At 45.6% G+C, this 27,516-nt stretch overlaps 1 protein-coding gene, 1 non-coding gene and 1 pseudogene across 3 annotated transcripts; all 3 read left to right on the top strand.

The window, feature by feature from the left end:
• The first annotated feature begins 9,100 nt into the window (after nucleotides 1–9,100).
• On the top strand, nucleotides 9,101–13,287 carry LOC129816492 (translationally-controlled tumor protein homolog). Of its 2 annotated transcripts, XM_055871041.1 has the most exons (6): nucleotides 9,101–9,224; nucleotides 9,939–10,012; nucleotides 11,210–11,394; nucleotides 11,570–11,675; nucleotides 11,930–12,046; nucleotides 12,637–13,287. In XM_055871041.1, the coding sequence occupies exons 1-6, from the start codon at nucleotides 9,197–9,199 to the stop codon at nucleotides 12,637–12,639; spliced, it is 513 nt and encodes a 170-aa protein (XP_055727016.1). In that variant the 5' UTR covers nucleotides 9,101–9,196; the 3' UTR covers nucleotides 12,640–13,287. The 2 variants fall into 2 exon arrangements, with proteins under 2 accessions (XP_055727016.1, XP_055727017.1); XM_055871042.1 differs by lacking the exon at nucleotides 9,101–9,224 and having other exon boundaries at nucleotides 9,940–10,029.
• Nucleotides 13,288–24,991: 11,704 nt separating this feature from the next.
• On the top strand, nucleotides 24,992–25,124 carry LOC129817066 (U2 spliceosomal RNA; annotated as a pseudogene).
• A 460-nt stretch (nucleotides 25,125–25,584) lies between these two features.
• LOC129817063 (U1 spliceosomal RNA) lies at nucleotides 25,585–25,741 on the top strand. Its single transcript, XR_008753653.1, has one exon. It is a non-coding gene; the product is annotated as a U1 spliceosomal RNA (small nuclear RNA).
• The last annotated feature ends 1,775 nt before the right edge of the window (nucleotides 25,742–27,516 follow it).

Here is a 27,516-nt window from a genome sequence, read left to right on the forward strand (position 1 = left end):
GGAGGGCCAGTAGGAGGCACTCTAATCTGGTCTAAAAAAAATATATATCCCAAAGCCCCAGGGACGTGATTGGGGACACTGCCCTGTGTAGGGTGCCGTCTTTCGGATGGGACGTTAAACGGGTGTCCTGACTCTCTGAGGTCATTAAAGATCCCATGGCACTTATCGTAAGAGTAGGGGTGTTAACCCCGGTGTCCTGGCTAAATTCCCAATCTGGCCCTCAAACCATCATGGTCACCTAATAATCCCCAGTTTACAATTGTCTCATTCATCCCCCTCCTCTCCCCTGTAACTATTCCCCAGGTCGTTGCTGCAAATGAGAACGTGTTCTCAGTCAACTTACCTGGTAAAATAACGGTAAAATAAAAATAAATAGAATAAATTCTGTCCTCCTCTTGTTACATTGACTTCAATACAAAACCTAGGAGGCTCTTGGTTCTCACCCCCTTCCATAGTAATTAAACAAAGTAATTATGGCAATTTCCAGAGGAACCTATCGGAGCTCTTGCAGCATGAACTGACATGGTGTCATCCAATCAAAGGATCAGAGAATTAATCTAATACTGAAAGCATAAGCTACTGATAGCTAGCACTGCATGCATATCATGTGGTGAGTAGTTGACTCAAAGAGAGAAATAGACAATAGCTGAACAGTTTTCAACTAATTAATTAGTTGAAAACTGAGAGATGATTGAGAGATGATTCAGAGATGATTGCGCCGACAGAGATGACCACCTCGCTTCAGGTCCTTACAAAACTATGCAGTTTTTCGTTTTTTTTATGTACTATTTCTGACATTGTTAGCCCATAAAATCTCAAGTGTTATTACATACAGCCGGGAAGAACTATTGGATATAAAAGCAATGTCAACTTACCATCATTACGACCAGGAATACATCTTTCCCGAAGCGGATCCTTTGTTCGGTCCTCCACCCTGGACATGGATCTTATCCCAGAGGTCGCCGCAGGAGAGGCAGACGGAGCGGCCTACTAGTCAGACCCAGAAGACGAGCACACCATCCACCGCTTCCTAGCATATTACTCGCCAATGTCCAATCTCTAGATAACAAGGTGAACGAAATTAGGGCACGAGTTGCCTTCCAGAGAGACATCAGAAATTGTAACATTCTCTGCTTCACGGAAACATGGCTCACTCGGGATACGTTGTCAGAGTTGGTACAGCCACCTGGTTTCTACACGCTTTGCGCAAACAGAAACAAACATCTCTCTGGTAAGAAGAAGGGCGGGGTGTATGCCTTAAACGAATCATGGTGTAATCACAACAACATACAGGAACTATGGAACTTTGGTTCACCTGACCTAGAATTCCTTACAATCAAATGCCAACCGCATTATCTTCCAAGAGAATTCTCCTCGATTATAATCACAGCCGTGTATATCTCCCCCCCCCCCCCCCCCCCCAAGCAGATACCTCGTCGGCCCTGAAAAAACTTCACTGGACTCTATGTAAACTGGAAACCATACATCCTGAGGCTGCATTTATTGTAGCTGGGGATTTTAACAAAGCTAACCTGAGATCAATACTATCTACATTCTATCAGCATATCGAATGCACGACACGAGCTGGCAGAATTCTGGATCATTGCTACTCGAACTTCCGCAATGTGTAACAGTTTAACTTTAGTCCGTTCCCTCACCCCGACCCGGGCGCGAACCAGGGGCCTTCTACACACATCAACAACTGACACCCACGAAGCATCGTTACCCATCACTCCACAAAGGCCGCGGCCCTTGCAGAGCAAGGGGAACCACTACTTCAAGGTTTCAGAGCAAGTGACGTCACCGACTGAAAGGCTGGGCTAGCCATTTCACATCGGTTACAGATGCATACAAAGCCTTCCCTCGCCCTGCCTTCGGCTAATCTGACCATGAATCCCTTTTGTTGATCCCAGCCTACAGAAACTAAAACAGGTCAACACAACACTGGTCTGACCAATCGGATTCCACGCTTCAAGATTGCTTCAATCACATGGACTGGGATATGTTCCGGATAGCCTCAGACAACAACATTGATGTATACGCTGACTTGGTGAGCATGTTGATTAGCAAGTGCATCGGTGACGTCGTACCCGCTGTGACTATTAATACCTTCCCTAACCAGAAACTGTGGATTAATGGCAGCATTCGTTTAAAACTGAAAGCGCGAACCACCGCTTTTAATCATGGAAAGGCGACCGGAAACATGACCGAATACAAACAGTGCAGCTATTCCCTCCGCCATGCAATCAAACAAACAAAGGATCAGTATAGAGACAAAGTAGAGTCGCAATTTAACGGCTCAAACATGAGACGTATGTGGCAGAGTTTACAGTCAATCACGGATTACAAAAAGAAAACCAGCCCCGTCATGGACATAGACGTCTTGCTCCCAGACAAATTAAACAACTTCTTTACTCCCTTTGAAGACAATACAGTGCCACTGACACGGCCCGCTACCTTCTCCGTGGCCAACGTGAGTAAAACATTTAAACGTGTTAACCCTCGCAAGGCTGCCGGCCCAGACGGCATCCCTAGCCACGTCCTCAGAGCATGCACAGACCAGCTGGCTGGTGTGTTTACGGACATATTCAACCAATCCCTATCGCAGTCTGTTGTCCCCACATGCTTCAAAATGGCCACCATCCTTCCTGTTCACAAGAAGGCTAAGGTAACTGAACTAAATGACTATCGCCCCATTGCACTCACTTCTGTCGTCATGAAGTGCTTTGAGAGACTAGTCAAGGATCATATCACCTCCACCCTACCTGATACCCTAGACCCTCTTCAATTTGCTTACTGCCCCAATAGGTCCACTGACGATGCAATCGTCATCACACTGCCCTATCCCATCTGCACAAGAGGAATACCTATGTAAGAATGCTGTTCATTGACTACAGCTCAGCATTTAACACCATAGTACCCTCCAAACTCGTCATTAAGCTCGAGACCCTGGGTCTCGACCCCGCCCTGTGCAACTGGGTCCTGAACTTTCTGACGGGCCGCCCCCAGGTGATGAAGGTAGGAAACAACGTCTCTACCCCGCTGATCCTCAACACTGGGGCCCCAAAAGGGTGCGTTCTCAGGTCTCTCCTGTACTCCCTGTTCACCCATGACTGCGAGGCCATGCACGCTTTCAACTCAGTCATCAACTTTGCAGACAACAATACAGTCTGATTACCAACAACGAAGAGATGGCCTACAGGGAGGAGGTGTGGGCCCTCGGAGTGTGGTGTCAGGAAAATAACCTCTCACTCAACGTCAACAAAACAAAGAAGATGATCGTGGACTACAGGAAACAGCAGAGGGAGCACAAGGGAGTGTGGCAAGGGCAGGTAGGAGAACTGCGCCAACTCCCCGAGCTTACCGTGGAGAGCGAGAGTACGGGCAGACACCGTGTTATGCGGTAAAGCGCACAGTGTCTCCTGTACGTGTGCTTAACCCGGTGCGGGTTATTCCACCTCCCCGCACTGGCAGGGCTAGATTGAGTATTGAGCCGGATGTCATGAAGCCGGCCCAACGCATCTGGCCTCCAGTGCGTCTCCTCGGGCCGGCATACATGGCACCAGCCTTACGCATGGTGTCCCCGGTTCGCATACACAGCCCAGTGCGGGTTATTCCACCTCCCCGCACTGGTTGGGCTACGGGGAGCATACAACCAGGTAAGGTTGGGCAGGCTCAGTGCTCAAGGGAGCCAGTACGCCTGCTTGGTCCGGTATATCCGGCTCCAGCTCCCCGCCCCAGCACAGTACCACCAGTGCTTACACCACACACCAGGCTTCCTGTGCTTTTCCAGAGCCCTGTTCCTCCTCCACGCACTAGCCCTATGGTGCGTGTCTTCAGCCCGGTACCACCAGTTCCGGCACCACGCACCAAGCCTCCTGTATGTCTCCAGAACCCTGTTCCTCCTCCACGCACTAGTCCTGTGGTGCGTGTCTCCAGCCCAGTACCTCCAGTTCCGGTACCACGCACCAAGCCTCCTGTGCGCCTCCAGAGTCTTGTGCGTCCTGTTGCTGCTACCCGCACTAGCCTGAAGGTGCGTGTCCTTAGCCCGGTACCTCCAGTTCCGGCACCACGCACCAGGCCTCTAGTGCGCATCAGCCGGCCAGAGTCTGCCGTCTGCCCAGCGGTGCCTGAACTGCCCGTCTACCCAACGCCGTCTGAGCTGTCCGTCTGCCAAGTGCCGCCTGCGCTGCCCGTCTGTACTCAGCCTTCAAAGCCGCCCGTCTGTCCTGAGCCTTCAAAGCCGCCCGTCTGTCCTGAGCCTTCAAAGCCGCCCGTCTGTCCTGAGCCTTCAAAGCCGCCCGTCTGTCCTGAGCCTTCAAAGCCGCCCGTCTGTCCTGAGCCTTCAAAGCCGGCCGTCTGTCCTGAGCCTTCAGAGCCGTCCGCCAGACAGGAGCCGCTAGAGCCGTCCGCCAGACAGGAGCCGCTAGAGCCATCCGCCAGACACGAGCCGCTAGAGCCTTCCGCCAGACAGGAGCCGCTAGAGCCTTCCCACCAGACAGGAGCAGCCAGAGCCTTCCGCCAGACAGGAGCAGCCAGAGCCTTCCGCCAGCCATGAGCAGCCAGAGCCTTCCGCCAGACAGGAGCAGCCAGAGCCTTCCGCCAGACAGGAGCAGCCAGAGCCGCCGGCCAGCCATGAGCAGCCAGAGCCGCCGGCCAGCCATGAGCAGCCAGAGCCGCCGGCCAGCCATGAGCAGCCAGAGCCGCCGGCCAGCCATGAGCAGCCAGAGCCGCCGTCCAGCCATGAGCAGCCAGAGCCGCCGTCCAGCCATGAGCAGCCAGAGCCGCCGTCCAGCCATGAGCAGCCAGAGCCGCCGTCCAGCCATGAGCAGCCAGAGCCGCCGTCCAGCCATGAGCAGCCAGAGCCGCCGTCCAGCCATGAGCAGCCAGAGCCGCCGTCCAGCCATGAGCAGCCAGAGCCGCCGTCCAGCTAGGACCAGCCAGAGCCGTCCAGCCAGCATCCGCCAGAGACGTCCTGCCAGGATCCGCCAGAGCCAGCCAACCAGGATCTGCCAGAGCCAGCCAGCCAGGATCCGTCCCTCAGTCCGGAGCTGCCCCTCAGTCCGGAGCTGCCCCTCATTCCGGTGTTGCCCCTCATTCCTGTGTTGCCCCTCATTCCGGTGCTGCCCCTTAATCTAGTGGAGTTAATTTGGAGGGTGGCCATTTGGAGGAGGCTACGGAAGAGGGGATTGACTATGGTGGGGTGGGGACCACGTCCGGAGCCGGAGCCGCCACCGTGGACAGATGCCCACCCAGACCCTCCCCTTGAGGTTCAGTTTTGCGGCCGGAGTCCGCATCTTGGGGGGGGGGGGGGGGTTGTACTGTCACATTCCTGACCTTATTTTCCTTTGTTTAACTTTGTTTAGTTGGTCAGGACGTGAGCTGGGTGGGTAGTCTATGTTATGTGTTTCTATGTTGGGTAAAATGTGTTGCCTGATATGGTTCTCAATTAGGGGCATGTGTTTGACATTTCCTCTGATTGAGAACCATATTAAGGTAGGCTGTTCTCACTGTTTGTTTGTGGGTGATTGTTCCTGTGTCTGTGTCTGTCGCACCACATGGGACTGTTTCGTTTTCGTTCGTTTGGTTAGTCTGTTCCTGCAGGAGAACGAATATGACGTCCATTACAATGATTGTAGCGGGTTAACTAACACATTAGTTCTATTAGCTATGTTGACTAGGACGTTACTTTAGCTAATATGGGGACAACAATGTAGGCTGTGTGTAGCAGTTATGATCGCCTGGTCACATACAGTTGAAGTCGGAAGTTTACATACACTTAGGTTGGAGTCATTAAAACTCTTTTTTCAACCACCACAAATTTCTTGTTAACAAACTATAGTTTTTGCAAGTCGGTTAGGACATCTACTTTATGCATGACACACGTCATTTTTCCAACAATTGTTTACAGACAGATTATTTCACTTATAATTCCTTGTATCACAATTCCAGTGGGTCAGAAGTTTACATACACTAAGTTGACTGTGCCTTTAAACAGCTTGGAAAATTCCAGAAAATTATGGCATGGCTTTAGAAGCTTCTGATAGGCTAATTGACATAATTTGAGTCAATTGGAGGTGTACCTGTGGATGTATTTCAAGGCCTACCTTCAAACTCAGTGCCTCTTTGCTTGACATCATGGGAAAATCAAAAGAAATCAGCCAAGACCTCATAAAAAAATTGTAGACCTCCACAAGTCTGGTTCATCCTTGGGAGCAATTTCCAAATGCCTGAAGGTACCACGTTCATCTGTACAAACAATAGTACGCAAGTATAAACACTATGCAGCCGTCATACCGCTCAGGAAGGAGACGCGTTCTGTCTCCTAGAGATGAACGTACTTTGGTGCAAATCAATCCCAGAACAACTGGAGGGAACAGCTGGAGGGAACAGGTACAAAAGTATCCATATCCACATTAAAACTAGTTCTATATCGACATAACCTGAAAAGCCGCTCAGCAAGGAAGAAGCCACTGCTCCAAAACTGCCATAAAAAAGCCAGACTACAGTTTGCAACTGCATTTGGGGACAAAGATCGTACTTTTTGGAGAAATCTCCTCTGGTCTGATGAAACAAAAATAGAACTGTTTGGCCATAATGACCATCATTATGTTTGGAAGAAAAAGCGGGAGGCTTGCAAGCCGAAGAACACCATCCCAACCGTGAAGCACAAGGGTGGCAGCATCATGTTGCATCATGTTGGAGGGACTCGTGCACTTCACAAAATAGATGGCATCATGAGGCAGGAAGATTATGTCGATATATGTCGCAACATCTCAAGACATCAGTCAGGAAGTTAAAGCTTGGTCACGTATGGGTCTTCCAAATGGACATTGACCCCAAGAACACTTCCAAAGTTGTAGCAAAATGGCTTAAGGACAAAGTCAAGTTATTGGAGTGGCCGTCACAAAGCCCTGACCTCAATCCTATAGAAAATTTGTGGGCAGAACTGAAAAAGCGTGTGCGAGCAAGGAGGCCTACAAACCTGACTCAGTTACACCAGCTCTGTCAGGAGGAATGGGACAAAATTCACCCAATTTATTGTGGGAAGCTTGTGGAAGGCTACCCGAAAAGTTTGACCCAAGTTAATCAATTTAAAGGCAATGCTACCAAATACTAATTGAGTGAATGTAAACTTCTGACCCACTGGGAATGTTATGAAAGAAATAAAAGCTGAAATAAATCATTCTCTCTTTTATTATTCTGACATTTCACATTCTTAAAATAAAGTGTTGATCCTAACTGACCTAAGACAGGTATTTTTTACTAGGATTAAATGTCAGGAATTGTGAAAAATTGAGTTGAATGTATTTGGCTAATACACTTCCGACTTCAACTTTACAGCTGATGTATTGTGCATTGAAGTCCACAAACAAAGGGAAATGGTGAGAGGAAGAGAGTGCATAGATGCGAGATGAATACAACTGTGGCTGCTATGAAAGTGAACTGTGTGTACGTGTGATCAGGGGTGTATTCATTCCGCCGATTCTGTTGAAAAAAGTTAAAAATGGAAACAAACAAAACGGGGGGAAAAATACCTGAATTATGTCCAGTTGAATCTCTTGTTTGACCTGTGTTCCTACGTTGTAAACTTTCAGTCACAGGCTAGGTTGTAGAAACCTCATGATGGGTATAGGAACATTTTGAGTGTCATGTAGTAGCCTAAACCTATTGATGTTACATTGAACTGGGTGAATGGAATATGAATGACAGTCATCCAATATGCTGTAATAGAAATAAGACCATGCTCATGAGAAGAAAATAAATTGTCCTCCCTCATCTTAAATGGCACTGACCGCCACTGGTGTCAACCGCTGCCCACAGTGTGTAGAAAGACCTTTACCCTGAGGCCTGTTCTGAACAAAAATACTGTACTGATTAGATTGGTGGAGGAACTGAAGAACACAGGACTACATGTTGCTTCTCCTGCTCACTGTTATGCTGAACCTTGTAAAGGGTTGCGTCAATCAAATCTGGTATCAGGATAAAATGTGATTCAGAGTCACCAAATATACTTTAAGTATTTTTATTAAACTCAAGCGATAAATGGTAAATGCAATTTTCGTATATACGGGTTCACTGTATCACCACGCAGGGTAAAGCAGAGAACTGACTAGAATAGTACAGACATCTTCTTTTATACTGGGACAGAGGTAGTTCCAACTGTAGTTGGCCTGTAGTAGAGGCTCAGCGTCGTTTAAACTTGCTAGCCTATCGGTGGTGCCCAGGCTGGTCCCAGCCCCACAGCACTCAGGATTCAGATGTCCGGAAATGTTGTTATGAAGATTGAGCTGAGTTGTCGGTTGCTACACATTACTCAGTTCCTGTTTTCTTGTTATTCAGCATTTTTCCATCTTGTCTCAACCTTGTGGTTTGCACAGTCGACACCCTAGATTAGCAACAGCTTTACTGCAGTCCCGCTATGTTTGTGCAACACTATAATAGCTGGGTTAGCAACACACTATGTTTGTGATTAACATGTCCTATTTATATAAGGCATACATTTTTGTTAAAAGGAGAACAAAACCATCCTTCACAACCTGGAGATGTGGAGTATCTGACCTCTTACTACGAGACTCATCTTCAGCCTCATTATGAAGTTGGGTGGGTCCCCGCACGGGACGGTTGAGCTAATGTAGGCTAATGCGATTAGCATGAGGCTGTAACTAACAAGTGCAGGCTTACCCTGGCGTGTCGTTTTGATAACCATGAATATCTCTCTCGGACAAGGTGACTTTGATCAATATATTCGGCTCTATTTACTCCCAGATTCTAAAAAGGTTTTATGGGTATTATGACTCATACTGTGGTACTCTATGGTGTTGGAGCATGATGTTTCTGCCCTCTACTTCTATACTGATGTGACAACACCACATCTCACACACATTGGTATCCTCCACAACCCGGTCACCCCAACCGTCCTTCCACCCAAAACAAACTAACTTTTACATTTAAAAAACATAATAGTATGTATAGCTCCACTTTATATATAGTAAAGTAATGTCTTTTTATGGGTTTTCGTATTTTTATCCGCCAGAGGGCAGACTTGCATCATAAATGGGTGAAATAAATATGACTTCAACAGCAAATTGTACACTAGACCGCGTTGGATGCGTTGGATCTTTTCTGGTCAAGCCAGTGAGGGTGAGGGGACTCCGTTGTCTTTGTGTCGAATTCGAAACTTCAATCCGACAAAATGATCATCTACAAGGACATCATCACTGGTATGGACAAATATATCGTATGCCCATTCATGTATTTTAATTTTATTTATTATGTTGTCATGCTATCTATATTCAGAATCAAGTGTGTTGGTCTTTAATGGTTCCCAGTGTTGTGAAATCAAAGGCTAAGGCCTTGCACAGGGCCACACGTAACCTCAGCTGTGTATGTTTTTACTATAAACAGTTTTACTATTACACACGCCGGGGCTTTTAAGAAAAAAGGAATGTTTGGTAACTTAACCAAAGGAGAATATTTACTTATCGCGATGCAAAACAGGTGCAGTTTACGGTACTGGGATATGTGGACCTTGTTAGTTAGTCAGCCTGCAGCTGCTTGTGTATCATGCGCGCGCTGCCAGATTTGTCAGCTGTCAAAAGGCACTGTCAACTAACAGCAAACGCTATCAATCACTCAATGGTTGAACTGTACATTCGACGATTATCCACATACTAACCATTTGCACACATACTAGTATCTTAATGTTATGCTTCTAATCCAGTTATATTAACATTGTAAACCTAGCAGATCTTGCTAGTATGTCTGTCAGCCGTCTAACAAATAGGATTAGTGGGCAAGCTCAGCTATGTTAGCCGGCAGCAGCAGTACCTGGCCTGGGGAAGTCTGTAGAGGCCCAAGGCAAACTACCTGACAACAATGTAACCTTGTGACTGTGAACTATTAATGTGGTTACTATTCATTTTGTTTTATTGCAGGGGATGAAATGTTCTCTGACATTTACAAGATCAAAGAATCACCAACTGGGATGTTATTGGAAGTAGAGGGAAAGGTGCGTCTCCATTGCAGGTATAAGCTCTCTGAGTTGTGGTGGTGAGGTGAGGTGTATTAAGATTTGGAGCCACTTATTGACTTGGGTATCATCTTAACTCAACTCATAGTTTTGCATTATGCCTGAGTTTACATAGACAAGTCCTATCAGATGGTCCTGAAATACACTGCTCAAAAAAATAAAGGGAACATTTAAACAACACAATGTAACTCCAAGTCAATCACACTTCTGTGAAATCAAACTGTCCACTTAGGAAGCAACACTGATTGACAATAAATGTCACATGCTGTTGTGCAAATGGAATAGACAAAAGGTGGAAATTCTAGGCAATTAGCAAGACACCCCCAATAAAGGAGTGGTTCTGCAGGTGGTACCACAGACCACTTCTCAGTTCCTATGCTTCCTGGCTGATGTTTTGGTCACTTTTGAATGCTGGCGGTGCTTTCACTCTAGTGGTAGCATGAGACGGAGTCTACAACCCACACAATGGAGTCTGTTTCTGACCGTTTGAGCAGACACATGCACATTTGTGGCCTGCTGGAGGTCATTTTGCAGGGCTCTGGCAGTGCTCCTCCTTGCACAAAGGCGGAGGTAGCGGTCCTGCTGCTGGGTTGTTGCCCTCCTACGGCCTCCTCCACGTCTCCTGATGTACTGGCCTGTCTCCTGGTAGCGCCTCCGTGCTCTGGACACTACGCTGACACACAGCAAACCTTCTTGCCACAGCTCGCATTGATGTGCCATCCTGGATGAGCTGCACTACCTGAGCCACTTGTGTGGGTTGTAGACGCCGTCTCATGCTACCACTAGAGTGAAAGCACCGCCAGCATTCAAAAGTGACCAAAACATCAGCCAGGAAGCATAGGAACTGAGAAGTGGTCTGTGGTCACCACCTGCAGAACCACTCCTTTATTGGGGGTGTCTTGCTAATTGCCTAGAATTTCCACCTTTTGTCTATTCCATTTGCACAACAGCATGTGAAATTTATTGTCAATCAGTGGTGCTTCCTAAGTGGACAGTTTGATTTCACAGAAGTGTGATTGACTTGGAGTTACATTGTGTTGTTTAAGTGTTCCCTTTATTTTTTTGAGCAGTGTAGAATAAGATGTTTGACAGTATTGGGACCCAACCAGAGTGATTCAGCACTCACTCTCCTCCCTCCTTCCCATCTTCCTCTGGTGTTCCCCCTCCTCCCCTCAGATGGTTAGTAGAACGGAGAATATCGATGACTGTCTGTTGGGGGCAAATGCGTCGGCGGAGGTGCAGGATGACGGCTGCGAGTCCAGCACAGTCAATGGAGTGGACATCGTTCTCAACCACAAACTGCAGGAGACATCCTTCACCAAGGACTCATACAAGGGCTATATCAAGGACTACATGAAGGCGTGAGTGTGTTAGTGACGGGTGTCTGTGCATGTGTTGGGTGTGCTAGGACTGATACAGGCTAGACCCATCAGTCTCCCTGTATGCCCCTCAAAACTGTGACTGTACTTATGTAGATGAAAATATCCTTATTTGAAATGAAAAGCAGTTGTTGAAGGTGTGTGGGGGTGTGTGCAGGATCAAGGCTAAGCTGGAGGAGAACAACCCAGACAGAGAGAAGCCCTTCATGGCTGGAGCTCAGGAGGAGATCAAGAAGATCATGGGCAACATGAAGAACTTCCAGGTAACTACTAGTTACAGCTATACATCTACTACTGCCTACAGCAAATTCAGCTACACATGCATTCCTCACATCACATCAACTATTTGTGCTCAGTCAAGCTGTGATGATTGAAGGTCCAGGCCTATGAAACTAAAAATATCTAGATTGGAAGAATCATGTGGATGATTAGAAGAATCATGTGGATGTAGTTTCACTGACCTATTTTCTCTTTACCCCGCTTACATTCCCTCTCTCTGTTCCCCCGCTCACTGTAGTTTTTTACAGGTGAGTCCATGAACCCAGATGGTATGGTTGGTCTGCTGGATTTCCGTGAGGACGGCATCACTCCCTTCATGACATTCTTCAAAGACGGCCTTGAGATAGAGAAATGCGTGAGTCCCTTTACCCCAGTCTACTCATGTCCCTTTACCCCAGTCTACTCATGTCCCATTACCCCAGTCTACTCATGTCCCTTTACCCCAGTCTACTCATGTCCCTTTACCCCAGTCTACTCATGTCCCTTTACCCCAGTCTACTCATGTCCCTTTACCCCAGTCTACTCATGTCCCTTTACCCCAGTCTACTCATGTCCCTTTACCCCAGTCTACTCATGTCCCTTTACCCCAGTCTACTCATGTCCCTTTACCCCAGTCTACTCATGTCCCTTTACCCCAGTCTACTCATGTCCCTTTACCCCAGTCTACTCATGTCCCTTTACCCCAGTCTACTCATGTCCCTTTACCCCAGTCTACTCATGTCCCTTTACCCCAGTCTACTCATGTCCCTTTACCCCAGTCTACTCATGTCCCTTTACCCCAGTCTACTCATGTCCCTTTACCCCAGTCTACTCATGTCCCTTTACCCCAGTCTACTCATGTCCCTTTACCCCAGTCTACTCATGTCTAACACACTGATTATGTTCTAACTTATAACCAGTCTACTCGTGTTATAACCACTGACCTTCCTCTCCTCTCTTTCACAGTAACACTCTGGACTAACTTTGTTTCGATTGGCTGCTCAGATGCATCTCACCTGACCCACGACCACCAACCAACGAGAGGACTGCTCTGTATTACATTTGGATTGAAAGCATTTAGTTACAATTGTTATATTATATCTGATTGGAATGGAAGTATTACTTTAAAGTATTATAAGATGCCCAAACCATGTCATGTCTATGGGGTTGGCTGAAGGGGAGCTGTGACAGTATTTGGTGTTGATTTTGTAATTGACCTTACTGATTACTGTGTTAAACTTGTTCTGGTATATTCAGGAAGGCCCAATCAGAACATTCAGATGGAGGCATATATATATATATATATATATTTTTTTTTTTTCTATCATGCAGAATAAGGAATTGTGTCAGGTCTAATATGTTACATTTCTACCTGGAACATTCTATATGTCACACAGTTTGCTGGGATGATTTGTTAATCTCTGCAAAGACAATGTTTCAGTCCACTGATTAGTTATTCATTAATTGGTTATTTATTGTTGATTTGATTTAACTCTCAGGCCTCCATTTGCTTGGTTTACAGTTCCATTAGATGCGACACCCTTACTAAAAGTAGTGGGATAGCTTAGGACTTCCTGATTTGAGTTGTGAAAAATAAAACTAACACTGGGTAATACATTTCCAGTTGTGGTGTTGATTTGTTTAAAAATGTAGATGATACACTCATTGGATCCATGAAAGATATGTTATGTTAATACCATTGGCCTTTTTGTTGAAAAGTTTATCTCTAAAGCTTGTTCTGTCAAGTAAGTAGTCCTACATATTTAGTGAAAATGGAAAATATGCAACAAGCAGACACTCTGGTCATGTGACTGGGTACCAGTCAAAGAACAGAAAGACTCCTCCCAACTCTCCACCATGATGGGAGGCCCTTGGGACAACGTCCATATCCCAGGCAGGATGCTCCTTTCTGGGCTAGTCACTCTTCATCTCCTCCCCTCTTCCCTGGTAGTGGCGGTACTCTGGCTTCAGTTCCCAGGTGCTCTTGTGGGTTCCTTTAGCGTTGTACACGCCTATCTCGCTCAGGATTTCCTTCAAGTAGGTCTACAGGAAACACAAACAAAACACATCTCTCTGGATCTCCTTTACATATGTCTGAGACCAAAAATGTTTCCTCTTCTCATACTCCACCTACACACACACACACACAACACACAGCCCACAGAAAACCCACACGGGCAAGGAGGGAGCATGGTAGAAGTGCACATTACAGTTCCAGGTGTATGTTGATCCAACACTATAAAGATATGCATGTAACCTTCAGGAGCATGCAAGCAGGCAGTTACACACACACACTGCTTTTTAATATGTGATATGGCAGTGTTCTTACATTATCAACATGGTTGGAAACAAGTTTGAAGTTGTTGGTGACAGCCCTGTCTATCTGCTCGGTCAGATGCTGGGACTTGGTAGACACCTCGATCTGTAATCTGAGGAGAGCGAGATACAGAGGAATACAAATGATAACATTAACACACATACAAACACCCAGTAGCGACCAGTCATTCAGGGTAGGTGGGGCTGAGCCCTGTTTAGCTATAAAAAAAAAATATATATATATGGATATGTATATATTATTTTTTTGTTGCCTGTTTTGCATGATATTTTGCATTAATACGTGTCACATCAGTTTTCAAACAATTAGAGTTAATAAAGCTGCATACGAAGATGGTCTCTTTTTTTGTTTTCTTGAGTAAGGTAGCTCCAAAATGCAGGTGTTTCAGCCTTGCTCTGCTTTCTGTGGTGGAGGGGCAGCCAGGTGAAAATACAGAGCATAGGGGTTGGTAATCTTCTCTAATTGCGCCGTGATTGGCTCAGTTCTCTGTCACTCCTGGGGACACTACATCACTGCAAAATCTACAGGGAGAGATTGAAAGTTCAAGCCCCCTTGGGTGCTGCCATAGATTTACATTGGAGGTGCCCATCCAAGAAGGCTCAAGGTCATTGGCCACAGATAGAATTACGTCAATTCCCGTGATATCTACAGTAGCTTTGATTGGACATTCAAAATCTTAGCATGACAAGGATTGAAAAGGATGATGACTGCTTGTCTAGCTTGCTAGCATGAAGAGAAATTATAAATAAAATGTAATGGTGCTCATCGGCCATTGGACATAAACATTAGACAACAAGTTGGAAATCGCAAATTCAACAACGAGTGGTTTGCAAAGCAATCGCTATTTAGCTTCCCCTGCCTGCTATTTGGTGGAGAGGCTGTGTGGTCCAAGTCAGGGTTTAAGGTTCTCTTTTCCTAGCTTAGAAGGATAAACATTCACACGCAACACCATGGGCAGAAGAGGTTGAATACATTGGCCATGCTGTCAATCCAGCATGACTTCTGCCGCGTTCAAAACAACTGGAAACTCGGAACTGGGAAATCTCAGACTTCAGTGAGTTCAAGACAACTGGGAACTCGGAAAATACGAGCTCCGACTGGGAAATATGTTTTTAGTGGTCATCCAACTCGGAATTCCAAGTCGGGAACTCGGGCCTCTTTCTAGAGCTCCGACCTGAAAATCACTGACGTCCTGATTCGACCTTGTTTTTTCCCTAGTTGTATTTAAAGCACCACAAATCTAGAGAATGACAGACTTTGATGACAAAGTTTGATGACAAAATTTGCCCACAAGAAGGACAGCCGCGCCACTTCCTGTTCAAGTGTGAACAGCACAAATGTGAGTCCAAAAATGTATTGTATGCTGCTACATAAATTATGTAATATGCCAGGGAGATATACTAAGAAAGTAATCCTACGTGTACATTGTGTAGTAAGCTGTTAGTAGCCCACGTGTCTCATCCTAATAATTTGGCCCCTTTCCCCCTCATAACCGAGTTCCCAGTTGTAGCCTACAGAACAGACTTGGTTGTGAACATGTAGTTTATAGCTTGTTTTAGAGAATTTTCATCATCAAATATATGCCCCCTTTATTTATCATACGGTTCTGACTTGGTCCTACAGAGAGAAAACTGTAAAAACAGCTCATGTTCTGAATTCTGTCGCTGTACATTTCAAGTGCTGAACAAATAGTTATATTGACTACGTCGGTCTTAGCTCGCTCATTAATGTCTTAATCAAAATTACGGAATGCTTTGTATCCGCTCATCGTTCCCTTATGCCATATTTGTACATCTCAATTGTCAGCAGGAACCACATTTGTTTAAGCAAGTCAGCGATATCAGCTATGTTTTTTAAAAAGGCAGTAAATTAAGCTAAATGATCTGTTTCGCTGCCAGACAAGGCTCCGCTGATAACCAGGTGTAGCGGTGGTAAGTGTTATGTTCCCCAGTTTGTGTGCTGTATTTGAGTGTGTGTGTTTCAGGAGATGGCTTCCTGGAAGCCTCCCCAACCAGCTGATTTGTAGATCCCAGGCTAATTGATGATTGGATCTGACCCCGCCCCCGTGTCAAGAAGCAGCTGACTCTAATCACCATTGCCACCTGAAGATATAAAGCCAGTGTTCTGTTCAGGAGAGTAGAGATCATGAGAAAGATTAGAGAGAGAAAGATTTTTTTTTTGCTGGAGAATTAGATTGTGATATAGTGTTGGTTGTTTAACAGAAAGTGTGGTATGTAATGTGTTAGTTGTTGTTGGTAGCAGCTTTGATATGTTCTGTGTTTGTTGCTTGTCGAAGTTTCTTTAGTGGCCTGAGTTAGTTTACTCAGTTTTGTTGTAAAGTGTTTGTGAAATTGTTAATAATTATTCTGTTTCATTTGTTCCCAGGGGGGGAAGGGGAAGGCACTTAGGGAGTGCTTAGGCAAGAGGCCCGAGGGCATACATATACCCGTAGTATATTCAATGTCTAGGCACACTAGGTAAGACCTGGGCGGACCACCCCCTGTATTTTGGTTAGGGCACCAGGCGGAGCTAAGTTAGGTAAGTTAAGTGGGTAGGCAGGTTAGATAGGAGAGGGGGAGCTTTGATATTTACTTTCTTTCCTTTGTTTCCGTCCAGCCCCTTTTCCCCATATTACAGTGTAGGAAATAAATCCTAGTAATGGTAAATTCTGCCTTTGTCATCCTTTCTCGCACCTACGGTCCATACCTCTTTTGCTTCACGGAGAGTTGAGTTGCAGCAGGGAGTTGCGTTCCCTCTTTTTAGAGGCGTGCGTAACAGTAAGGATTCACTCTATGGTGCTGAAAAGAAAGCTCAGCTTTATGTAGGCCCTAACAGTTTGTGGGCACCGTTTGTTACCCTTATACTGTAATTGATGTGTTGTTGTGTTGTGTTGTGGCTTTGCTGGCATGCATCTAATACAATTTATTTATCTTTTTCCCCCACCAAGATTTATATTTTAAAATTGCCACTGCAAACACCTGATATAGGGTCTGATTTAGAGAAGCAGAGAAACTATTGAAGATATAGTGTCTGAGAGAAGCAGAGAAATTAATGAAGATGTAGGGTCTCATTGAGGGAAGCAAAGAAATGAATGAAGATATAGGGTCTCATTGAGAGAAGCGTCCCATTGGGCAGAGCAGGTGATAAAGACACAATGGCACACTCTGTTGTACAATGGTTGAATAGTGAATATAGCCTACTAGTATAATGCACAGTACTGTCACTACTGTACATATACAGACACAGGCAATCATGCATGTTCTCAAACACTCAGGGAGAGAGAAGAGTTGCTATAGCACACACAGAACAGTTACTATAGCAATCCCTGCCAACCTCAGCGACAGTAAAACAGTATGGAAGACATTCATTCAATTATTAGGCATTCTCCTGGACTTAGATATGCCTACTGTTCCTCCACATCTACTAAACTCACTCAGAAAGGAAGCCAGGAGAAATAGCCTACAGTATCTATCAGTGATGCTTTATAAAACAGTCGCCTCATTATATTTAGTTGTATTGAATTTTGTTTCACTCACTTCTTTAGTTTTATGTAGTTTTCATTGACGTGAGGTCTGCACTCTGCTCTCTATCCCATTATGCCCTCCAGACTGATCTTATCTGAAACAAAGACAGTACATGTTTGCATCAATGACACGCACACAGACACACACACAAATCAATAACAGAATTCTGGTTTTAATCAGATTGTATTCTTTATTTCAGTACAACAGGGCTAAAAAGTGTTACTTAATATACTTCAGCACTGGACTGAATATGCAGCCACGTGTCACACTGAACTGAACCACTTAAATTCGTTCAGGTGGGTTTGGATTTGGTGAAGTTTGGTAAAAAGACAGGGCAGCTGTGGGAATGTGACACGTGTCTTGTTAGAAACGAGGCCTTTTGCTGTTTGCTGATGTCAATGTTGTGAACAGAGTGCCCCATGGTGGCAGTGGGGTTACGGTATGGGCACGTATAAACTTCGAACAACGAACACAATTGCATTTTATCCATGGCAATATAAATGCACAGAGATACCCTGATCCTGAGGCCCATTGTAGTGCTATCCATCTGCCGCCATCACCTCATGTTTCAGCATGATAATGCACAGCGACCATGTCGTAAGGATCTGTACACAATTCCTGGAAACTGGAAATGTACTAGTTCTTCCATGTCCTGCATACTCACCAGACATGTCACCCATTGAACATGTTTGGGATGCTCTGGATCAACGTGTATGACAGCGTGTTCCAGTTCCCACCAATATCCAGCAACTTTGCACAGCCATTGAAGATGAGTGGGACAACATTCCACAGGCCACAATCAACAGCCTGATCAACTCTATGCGAAGGAGATGTGTCGCCCTGCATGAGGCAAATGGTGGTCACACCAGATACTGACTGGTTTTCTCGTCCTCGCCCCTTTTTCTTTCAAGGTATCTGTGACCAACAGATGCATAATCTGTATTCCCAGTCATGTGAAATTCATAGATTAGGGCCTAATTAATTGATTTAAATTGACTGTTTACCTTATATCAACTGTAACAGGCTTCTTCCCTGTTGCGTTTATATGTTTGTTCAGTGCTACAACTGAACAAAAACCCAAGAGGTAGCCTTTAGGCATTTTTACTGACCAATACCATTAGGCCTAGTTGAAGACAGAATGCACAAAAAAGGCTGACAGCCTGGCCTAAACGTTCCCTGGGCGCTGAAGACGTGGAGATGTCGATTATGGCAGCCTCCCGCACTTCTCTGATTCAGAGGGGTTGGGTTTAATGCGGAAGACACATTTCAGTTGAATGCATTGAACGCTTGTGTTTGAAGGAAGTGCATGAATATCAAACAACGATTTGTAGTTATGGCTAGGAGAATATTGGTATGGAATCAGTACTATTGGGAATTTTCCAGTACATATGTGCACATTATACATCTTAGAGTAGTAAGCAGAATCAATACAAGCCATATGTATCTGGGCCATTAGACGTGCACTGTAAAGCCATTAATCAATAGGTCATTAAGTTAAGGGAAGGCATATGTGTCTGGGTCATTACGCTAAGGGAAACCAATAATCAATAGGTCATTAGCATAGGGAAGCCATTACCTAGTCCCGCGAGGTTCATTAGATGTGCGTTAGGAGCATAGGTTTGTATTACTAAAAGCACCATTAGACATGCACCTACATTAGGAGTGTGCGTGTCTGTTTCTTTTTGTATCATTGCTATGGATCCACCACCAATAGATTCTATGCCCTAAGGTCTGCGCCAAACAAGAAAATGGAAACCAAGCTGAAATAAAGATGAAGTCGGAAGTTTACATACACCTTAGACAAATACATTTAAACTCTGTTTTTCACAATTCCTGACATTTAATCCTAGTAAAAATTCCCTGTCTTAAGTCAGTTAGGATCAACACTTTATTTTAAGAATGTGAAATGTCAGAATAATAGTAGAGAATTATTTATTTCAGCTTTTATTATCACATTCCCAGTGGGTCAGAAGTTAACATACACTCAATTAGTATTTGGTAGCATTGCCTTTTAAATTATTTAACTTGGGTCAAACGTATTGGGTAGCCTTCAACAAGCTTGCCACAATAAGTTGGGTGAATTTTGGCCCATTCCTCCTGACAGAGCTGGTGTAACTGAGTCAGGTTTGTAGGCCTCCTTGCTCGCACACCCTTTTTCAGTTCTGCCCACAAATTTTCCATGGGATTGAGATCAGGGCTTTGTGATAGCCACTCCAATACCTTGACTTTGTTGTCCTTAAGCCATTTTGCCACAACTTCGGAAGTATGCTTGGGGTCATTGTCCATTTGTAAGACACATTTGCGGCCAAGCTTTAACTTCCTGACTGATGTCTGAGATGTTGCTTCAATATATCCACATAATTTTCCTGCCTCATGATGTCATCTATTTGTGAAGTGCACCAGTCCCTCCTGCAGCAAAGCACCCCAACAACATGATGCTGCCACCCCCGTGCTTCACGGTTGGGATGGTGTTCTTCGGCTTGCAAGCATCCCCCTTTTTCCTTCAAACATAACGATGGACATTATGGCCAAACAGTTCTATTTTTGTTTCATCAGACCAGAGGACATTTCTCCAAAAAGTACAATCTTTGTCCTCATATGTAGTTGCAAACCGTAGTCTGGCTTTTTTTAATGGTGGTTTTGGAGCAGTGGCTTCTTCCTTGCTGAGCAGCCTTTCAGGTTATGTTGATATAGGACTCGTTTTACTGTGGATATGGATACTTTTGTACCTGTTTCCTCCAGCATCTTCACAAGTTTCTTTGCTGTTGTTCTGGGATTGATGTGCACTTTTCGCACCAAAGTACGTTCATCTCTAGGAGACCGAACGTATCCCCTTCTTGAGCGGTATGATGGCTGCGTGGTCCCATGGTGTTTATACTTGCGTACTATTGTTTGTACAGACGAACGTGGTACCTTCAGGCATTTGGAAATTGCTCCCAAGGATGAACCAGACTTGTGGAGGTCTACAATTTTTTTATGAGGTCTTGTTTGATTTCTTTTGATTTTCCCATGATGTCAAGCAAAGAGGCACTGAGTTTGAAGGTAGGCTTTGAAATACATCCACAGGTACACCTCCAATTGACTCAAATTATGTCAATTAGCCTATCAGTAGCTTCTAAAGCCATGACATAATTTTCAGGAATTTTCCATGCTGTTTAAAGGCACAGTCAATTTAGTGTATGTAAACTTCTGACCCACTGGAATTGTGATACAGTGAATTATAAGTGAAATAATCTGTCTGTAAACAAGTGTTAGAAAAATTACAAAGTAGATGTCCTAACCGACTTTCCAAAACTATAGTGGAGTCATTGACATTTGTGGAGTCGTTGAAAAATGAGTTTTAATGACTCCAACCTCAGTGTATGTAAACTTCCGACTTCAACTGTAAGTGCAAGGCTAAATGTCCAAGGGGATAAATCATTAACATACAGAGGAACATACAGAGGAACATACAGAGGACTATATGTGTGACGTAAGGAGGAAAACTGTATAAAAAGTATGTGCCAAGGCTGGAAAGGCAGTTGCTCCATGGACCAGCTCGGCTTGTTACTTTGTAATAAAGTCTATTTGACAAGTTCACAAGTTCCGGTATCTGAGAAATATTATTGAGCGAATATTTCTACGACAGTACATATCTATTTTTTTGTTTATTTAGCTAGCTAATATTTAGTCAAACAGTTGCAGCCTGCCAGGATATTGAGCAAGATGGCCAGCTAGCTAGCTAGCAACAGTCACGAGCTCCGTCTTCGAACCTAGCCATTTGACAGAAATGGTGAGTCAAAAATGTACTTCAATAGCAGTGAGTCATTGATGATACATTAAATATTGTAATGTGTGTGTTTGTACTCGAAAAAGGATGTGCTTTTGTTGGTTTGAGAATAACACCAGCTAGCTACCTAGCTTGCTAGCTCAGTGTGCGGGAGACTGACAACTACTGAGTGCCCCACCTCCCCCACTGCACTGGGTACCCAGACATAACATTTCAGACCTGCAGAGAATGCTACACAAAGAGCCTGCTTGTAAAAGTTTGGCTACAGACATTTGTTTCAGTGTATATAGGTAACTTTAGTTACATTCATGTTTCTTTGGTTGACATTAAGGTAAAATGACAGGCGACTGAGTTGTAATTGGATGAGAATATGATAGTGGATGTAGCTGAATATTGTAGCTATGAAGACTACTACCTAGTATGAATGCTATTTTGATTTCGGAATGATAGCTAAACCTCATAATTTTTTAAGTTGCCCCCTCCACATGCACTAAATCGATATATTACTACTGTAGGCTATACAAAGTAACGCTACTGCCTGTGTGTACATTTTGCAACAGATTCATTGTTAGAATAGCTTTACGCATGTGTTGTAAACAAAGTTGAGGCCATAATTGTCTGACATTGCGAGGTTCCACTGCTGCTTTTAAAGCACTCAACCGGAATTTGCGTTTTTTCTCTTTTTCACACATTCACTCAAGTCGCTACATCTAGATGGGCTCGAAATGTTTTCAGTAGACTGCAGTGAATCATCCATATACTGTAAAAATCTGATAACTAGTGTGCTTGCAAGGTTTTGACTGCAGAACTCAGTCCACCTAACTACTGTTCGCTTTGCTGTTTTAGACGAAACAGCTGAGTACAGTACAGTATGTTAACCTTATTAAAGTGACAAGTGTTCCATTATTAAAGTGACTACTGTTCCATTATTAAAGTGACCAGTAATTCCATGTCTATGTATATAGGGCAGCAGCCTCTAAATTGCAGGGTAACCAGGTGGTAGCTCACTAGTGATGGCTATTTAACCTTCTGATAGCATTGAGATAGAAGCTGTTTTTCAGTCTCTCGGTCCCAGCTTTGATGCACCTGTACTGACCTCGCCTTCTGGATGGTAGGCGGGTGAACAGGCTGTGGCTCAGGTGGTTGATGTCCTTGATGAACTTGATGAAATGCTAAATGGGGTGCCAGAGAAGCCATCCCCGTTCTTGCCAACTCGAGCGGATGTCGGGGGTCAGGTGGGTTTGAAGGAGAAGTCCTCAATGGTGTCGGAAGTAACCCCGGAAACCCAGATGAACACAGGCCCGACATCCGCCACGCAGCAGCCGGTGGAAGATGAGGTTGGTGGCGGGACGGACAGGCTGTGCTCATCCCTCGACAAGGAGGCGTTCGGGGTCCTCGTTGGGGAGATGAGGGCGATGATTGAGGACCTTCAAGCTTAGTAGACCAGGAAGGCAGAGTGGGAATCCATCTCGCCCCTGTTGCTTTCTCCGAGACAGAAGAGTTTGGTGGTGGGCGGAGGAAAAATAAGTGGTTTTCCCTTGAGCTGGCTGAGGGCCAGAGTGGACTGGGAGGAATAGGGGAGGGTTTGGGCTTGTGAGCAATGGGGTGGAAAGACAGTGCAGATGAGGTGGCCTCCATGTCCTCGCAGCGTCTCACTCTCTTTTATGAACGTGGTCCTGTTGACCCCTGCGCTATGTCTGCCAACTGGGGATGGGGTGTCTCAGGCTAGTTCTGAGACACCCCATTCGTTTTTTGATCATGACAAACATTCAAATTATGATGATGAATGTTCGGGGTCTAAGAGAGGCTATTTAGAGGACTGCTGTCTTTAGTTTTACTTTTTGTTTTTTTATAGGAGGTACATTTAATAAGGGATGGGGGAAGTAAAGAAATTTAAGAAATAATGGGGAAAAGGGAAGTCTGTGTGGAGTTGTGGGGGGGGGGGGGGTTGGGGCTTCGGCCACAGACGGCGCCGGAAAGAAGGCTGTTTATTATTGGGTTTTGTAAGAGGAAGGTGAGGGAGGAGAGAAGGGTGGTGGAGCGTCTTCAACCGTTACTCGATCTCGAGTACGAGGCTGGCAACCTTTGAGGTTCGATGGACCTTGAACGTGCTACCACCCTCAAGGCTCAGCTTAGGGAGGTGCACGAGAGGAAGGCCCGTGCTTTCCTGCTGCGTGCACATCATGAGTTTGTAGAACATAATGAGACCTGCTCTGCAGTAATATTTTAATTGGTTAGGGAAAAGCAGGTAAGACAGGTGTTTTATGGGGTGAGGGATGGACATGGTAGGGTAGTTAGGGAACCGGAGCATATGGTCAGGGTAGCAACTCACCATTTCCGTGGGGTTTTCCAGGAGAGGGTAGTAGAGGAAGGGCAGGGTCCTGTGTTTTTAGAACACTTGTTCCGGCATGTTCCGGAGGACATTAAACAGGCTATGGAGGCCTCGATCTCAATAGAGGAGGTGGAGAGTGCCCTCAAGAGGATGGGGAAGGGGAAGGTGCCTGAGATGGGCCCCTATACTTGGACCGGTGGTTCTCAATGTCTTGACGGCGGTTCTCGAGACTGGAGCCACGGGCTGGTTGATGGCCGATAATGTGTATTGATTACAAGATACTAGTTAAGGTCATGGCAGACCGTTTGCGCACAGCCCTTCCTTACATTGTTCACGAGGGGGGAAGGGTCAATCTATTAGGTGGAACCTCCAGCTGATCAGGGACTCCATCGCCATCGTTTGAGGACAGAAGTCTACCTCTGATGGTAGCGGCGCTTGATCAGGCCAAGGCTTTTGATCGCGCCAGTAGGAGTTTTATTTTCAAAGTTTTAGGTAAGTTAGGGTTTAATGATTGCTTTGTTATACGGATTAGGACTTAGTATGTGGGAGTGGGGTGCCAGGTGAGCATAAATAGCCACCTGGATCAGGTGTTTGGCCTCTCTTCAGGGGTCAGGCAGGGCTGCCCGCTCTCGGCACTCCTCTTTGTGCTCTATATGGAGCTCCTGGGCACGGCCATTAGGGCTTGCTGGTCCCTGGGAGCAGCAGTTCGCATGTCAAATTGGTAGTGCCCGAGGGACTACCTCTCTGTAACAGATCCATGAGGATTCTTGGAGACCTCCGGCTTTGCAACACTGAACTGGAACATGGGTTTAGCAGCGGTACAGAGGAAGCTGGCAGTGTCTTTTATTGGTTAAGGTCATAGTCCTGATCATGGATGAGGGGGGGGGGGGGGGGGGTTAAGTAAGGACCGTTTTAAAAGGGCTGTGGGACGCAAGGCAGGGATTGGTTAAGTCTGGGGCAGACTGGGGGGTGGAGGAAATAGTAAGGAGAGTGGAGGGGGAGGTTAAGGAGGGAGGAGAGGAAGTGGGGCCACCATGCCGCCTTCGAGCGGTGGAAAGGGGGGCTGGGGCTGGTTATGTAGGTGACTAAGGTTTAGAAGGTAAGTTTTATAGATCGTGTGGGTTTTGTGTGTGTGGGAACATAGAAAGAGGCCTCCATACCATGGTTGGCCAAGTGCAGGGTAGAGTTTTTTTTATCCTTAACTGGTTTAAATGCGCCCAGGACTGTTTATTGATATTTTGTGATTTTGTTGGCTGCAGCCCCCTGCAAAAGAATGGGGGATGGGCGTTGGTTGTCTTTCCTTTTTATGGTTATTGACGTGTGAACTGTTCACCCTTGTAAGTGATTGAATAAGTAGAATAAAAGCTTTGAATCATCTGTTCTTAATAGTTTAATGTCTGGTACGTCCTCTATCTGGTGACCATATATTAAATAGATTTTTGGAATAGGGAGATGGAATAGGGGCTTGCGCCGTCCACTTCACACAAAGCCTACGATTCACAAAATACAACCAGCCAAAATGCTCAGTATAAAAAGTATTAAAAAGTACTATCAGCTAAGGTAGGTCAAAACAATCACGCATCACAGTCAGGCTATTTGGACAGTGGTTTCAGTATATGCATGGTTTATGTATAAAACAGTTACTATTAACCCAAGCTTTGTACTGTAGCCTACTTCTCTGTCTTGTTGTGGATGAAGTAGTAGGTTACTGAGTCTCTCTCCACCATTTACATTTTAGTAGACATGCTTATCCAGAGCAACCTGCAGGAGTAATTGGGGTAAAGTGCCTTGCTCAAGGTCACATTGAAGGATTTTTCACCTCGTCTACTCAGGGATTAGAACCAGCGACCTTTCGGTTACTGGGTTATGTCTTAAACCCTAATCGATTTGGTATTATCAGGCAGCCAAAGTGGTAACGTTTGCACTCGAATGACTCCACCTCCACGCAGAACTCATACTTACCTGGCAAGGGAGACACCATGATCAAGAAGGCGGTTCACCCAGCGCGAGGCTCTGCCATTGCACTACGGCTGTGCTGACCCCTGCCAATCTCCCAAATGTGGAAATCTCGATTGTAGTGGAGGACTACCAGAACCGTGTTTGCGCTTTCCCCTGATCATTTGTGGCCCCCCCAAAAAAGGATAATCTAGTGGTAGTGCCATGATAGTTTGGGCTAGTACAGGCCCGGCGCCACGAGGGTGCAAAAGGGGGCATTGCCCCCTTAGTTGGAATATTGTGCTCCCTCAGTTTTGTATACCTGTTCTGTCCCACAATTTGCCCCCTCTGTCATGCCCAACTGATTTGTTGAGTATGCTTCATTCATGCAACTCCCTTGCATGTATCATAAGTCATGCACATTTTACCAGCCTTCAGGTAGAAGGGCGGGATCAATTTGACCGTTTAGGTTTACTTTCAAAGCTACTGAGAGAAAAAAAGTTGCAGCGCAGCTGGAATGTAGCTAATGTTAACAGTTAGGTAGGTAGCTGATAGCATGATGGATATTAGAAAGTGGCTTTGCCAGGGCACAACGGCAGCATCGGATAAAAGCGGCGGGGAAGGGGAGAAGCCTGCCACAGAGGCCAAGGCCGCTGAGCCGATGCTAATCACAGAGACCAAGGCCAAAGGCACCTTTGTGGCACCTCTGTGCTCCGGGCATGTGCTGACCAACTGGCAGGTGTCTTCACTGACATTTTCAACATGTCCCTGACCGAGTATGTAATACCAACATGTTTCAAGCAGACCACCATAGTCCCTGTGCCCAAGAACACAAAGGTAACCTGCCTAAATGACTACAGCCCCGTAGCACTCACGTCCGTAGCCATGAAGTGCTTTGAAAGGCTGGTAATGGCTCACATCAACACCATTATCCCAAAAACCCTAGACTCACTCCAATTTGCATACCGCCCAAACAGATCCACAGATGATGCAATCTCTATTGCACTCCACACTGCCCTTTCCCACCTGGACAAAAAGAACACCTATGTGAGAATGCTATTCATTGACTACAGGTCAGCGTTCAACCCCATAGTACCCTCAAAGCTCAACACCATAGTACCCTCAAAGCCGCCCCTGTCACGCCCTGGCCATAGAGAGGTTTTTATTCTCTATTTTGGTTAGGCCAGGGTGTGACGAGGGTGGGCATTCTAGTTTCTTTATTTCTATGTTTTCTATTTCGTTGTGTTTGGCCGGGTGTGGTTCTCAATCAGAGGCAGCTGTCTATCGTTGTCTCTGATTGAGAATCATACTTAGGTAGCCTTTTTCCCACCTGGGTTTGTGGGTAGTTGTTTTCTGTTTAGTTTAGTTACCTTACAGAACTGTTAGTTTGTCTCTTTATTATTTTTGTTCAAGTGTTCTAATTTATTAAAATATTATGAACACGTGCTGCGCTTTGGTCCACTCCTTCTTCATCAGACGAGCGTTACAGCCCCCCAGGTGGTGAGGGTAGGTAGCAACACATCTGCCATGCTGATTCTCAACACTGGAGTCCCCCAGGGGTGCGTTCTCAGTCCCCTCCTGTACTCCCTGTTCACCCACGACTGCATGGCTAGGCACGACTCCAACACCATAATTAAGTTTGCAGACGACACAACAGTGGTAAGCTCCCACGCTCAGGTCTGTTCAACGCTGGTCCGACCAATCTGATTCCACGCTTCAAGACTGCTTCGATCACGTGGATTGGGATATGTTCCGCATTGCGTCCAACAACAACATTGACGAATACGCTGATTCGGTGAGCGAGTTCATTAGAAGTGCATTGACGATGTCGTACCCACAGCAACGATTAAAACATTCCCAAACCAGAAACCGTGGATGGATGGCAGCATTCGCGTGTAACTGAAAGTGCGAACCACTGCTTTTAACCAGGGCAAGGTGACCGGAAACATGA

Source organism: Salvelinus fontinalis, chromosome 19, assembly GCF_029448725.1.
Source record: "Salvelinus fontinalis isolate EN_2023a chromosome 19, ASM2944872v1, whole genome shotgun sequence".
NCBI lineage: Eukaryota > Metazoa > Chordata > Actinopteri > Salmoniformes > Salmonidae > Salvelinus > Salvelinus fontinalis.

Coding starts and splice junctions, on each gene's coding strand:
- LOC129816492 (XM_055871041.1), top strand. CDS start 9,197: ATGATCATCTACAAGGACATCATCACTG. Junction 9,225..9,938: donor CTACAAGGACATCATCACTG/GTATGGACAAAT, acceptor GTTTTATTGCAG/GGGATGAAATGTTCTCTGAC. Junction 10,013..11,209: donor TATTGGAAGTAGAGGGAAAG/GTGCGTCTCCAT, acceptor TCCTCCCCTCAG/ATGGTTAGTAGAACGGAGAA.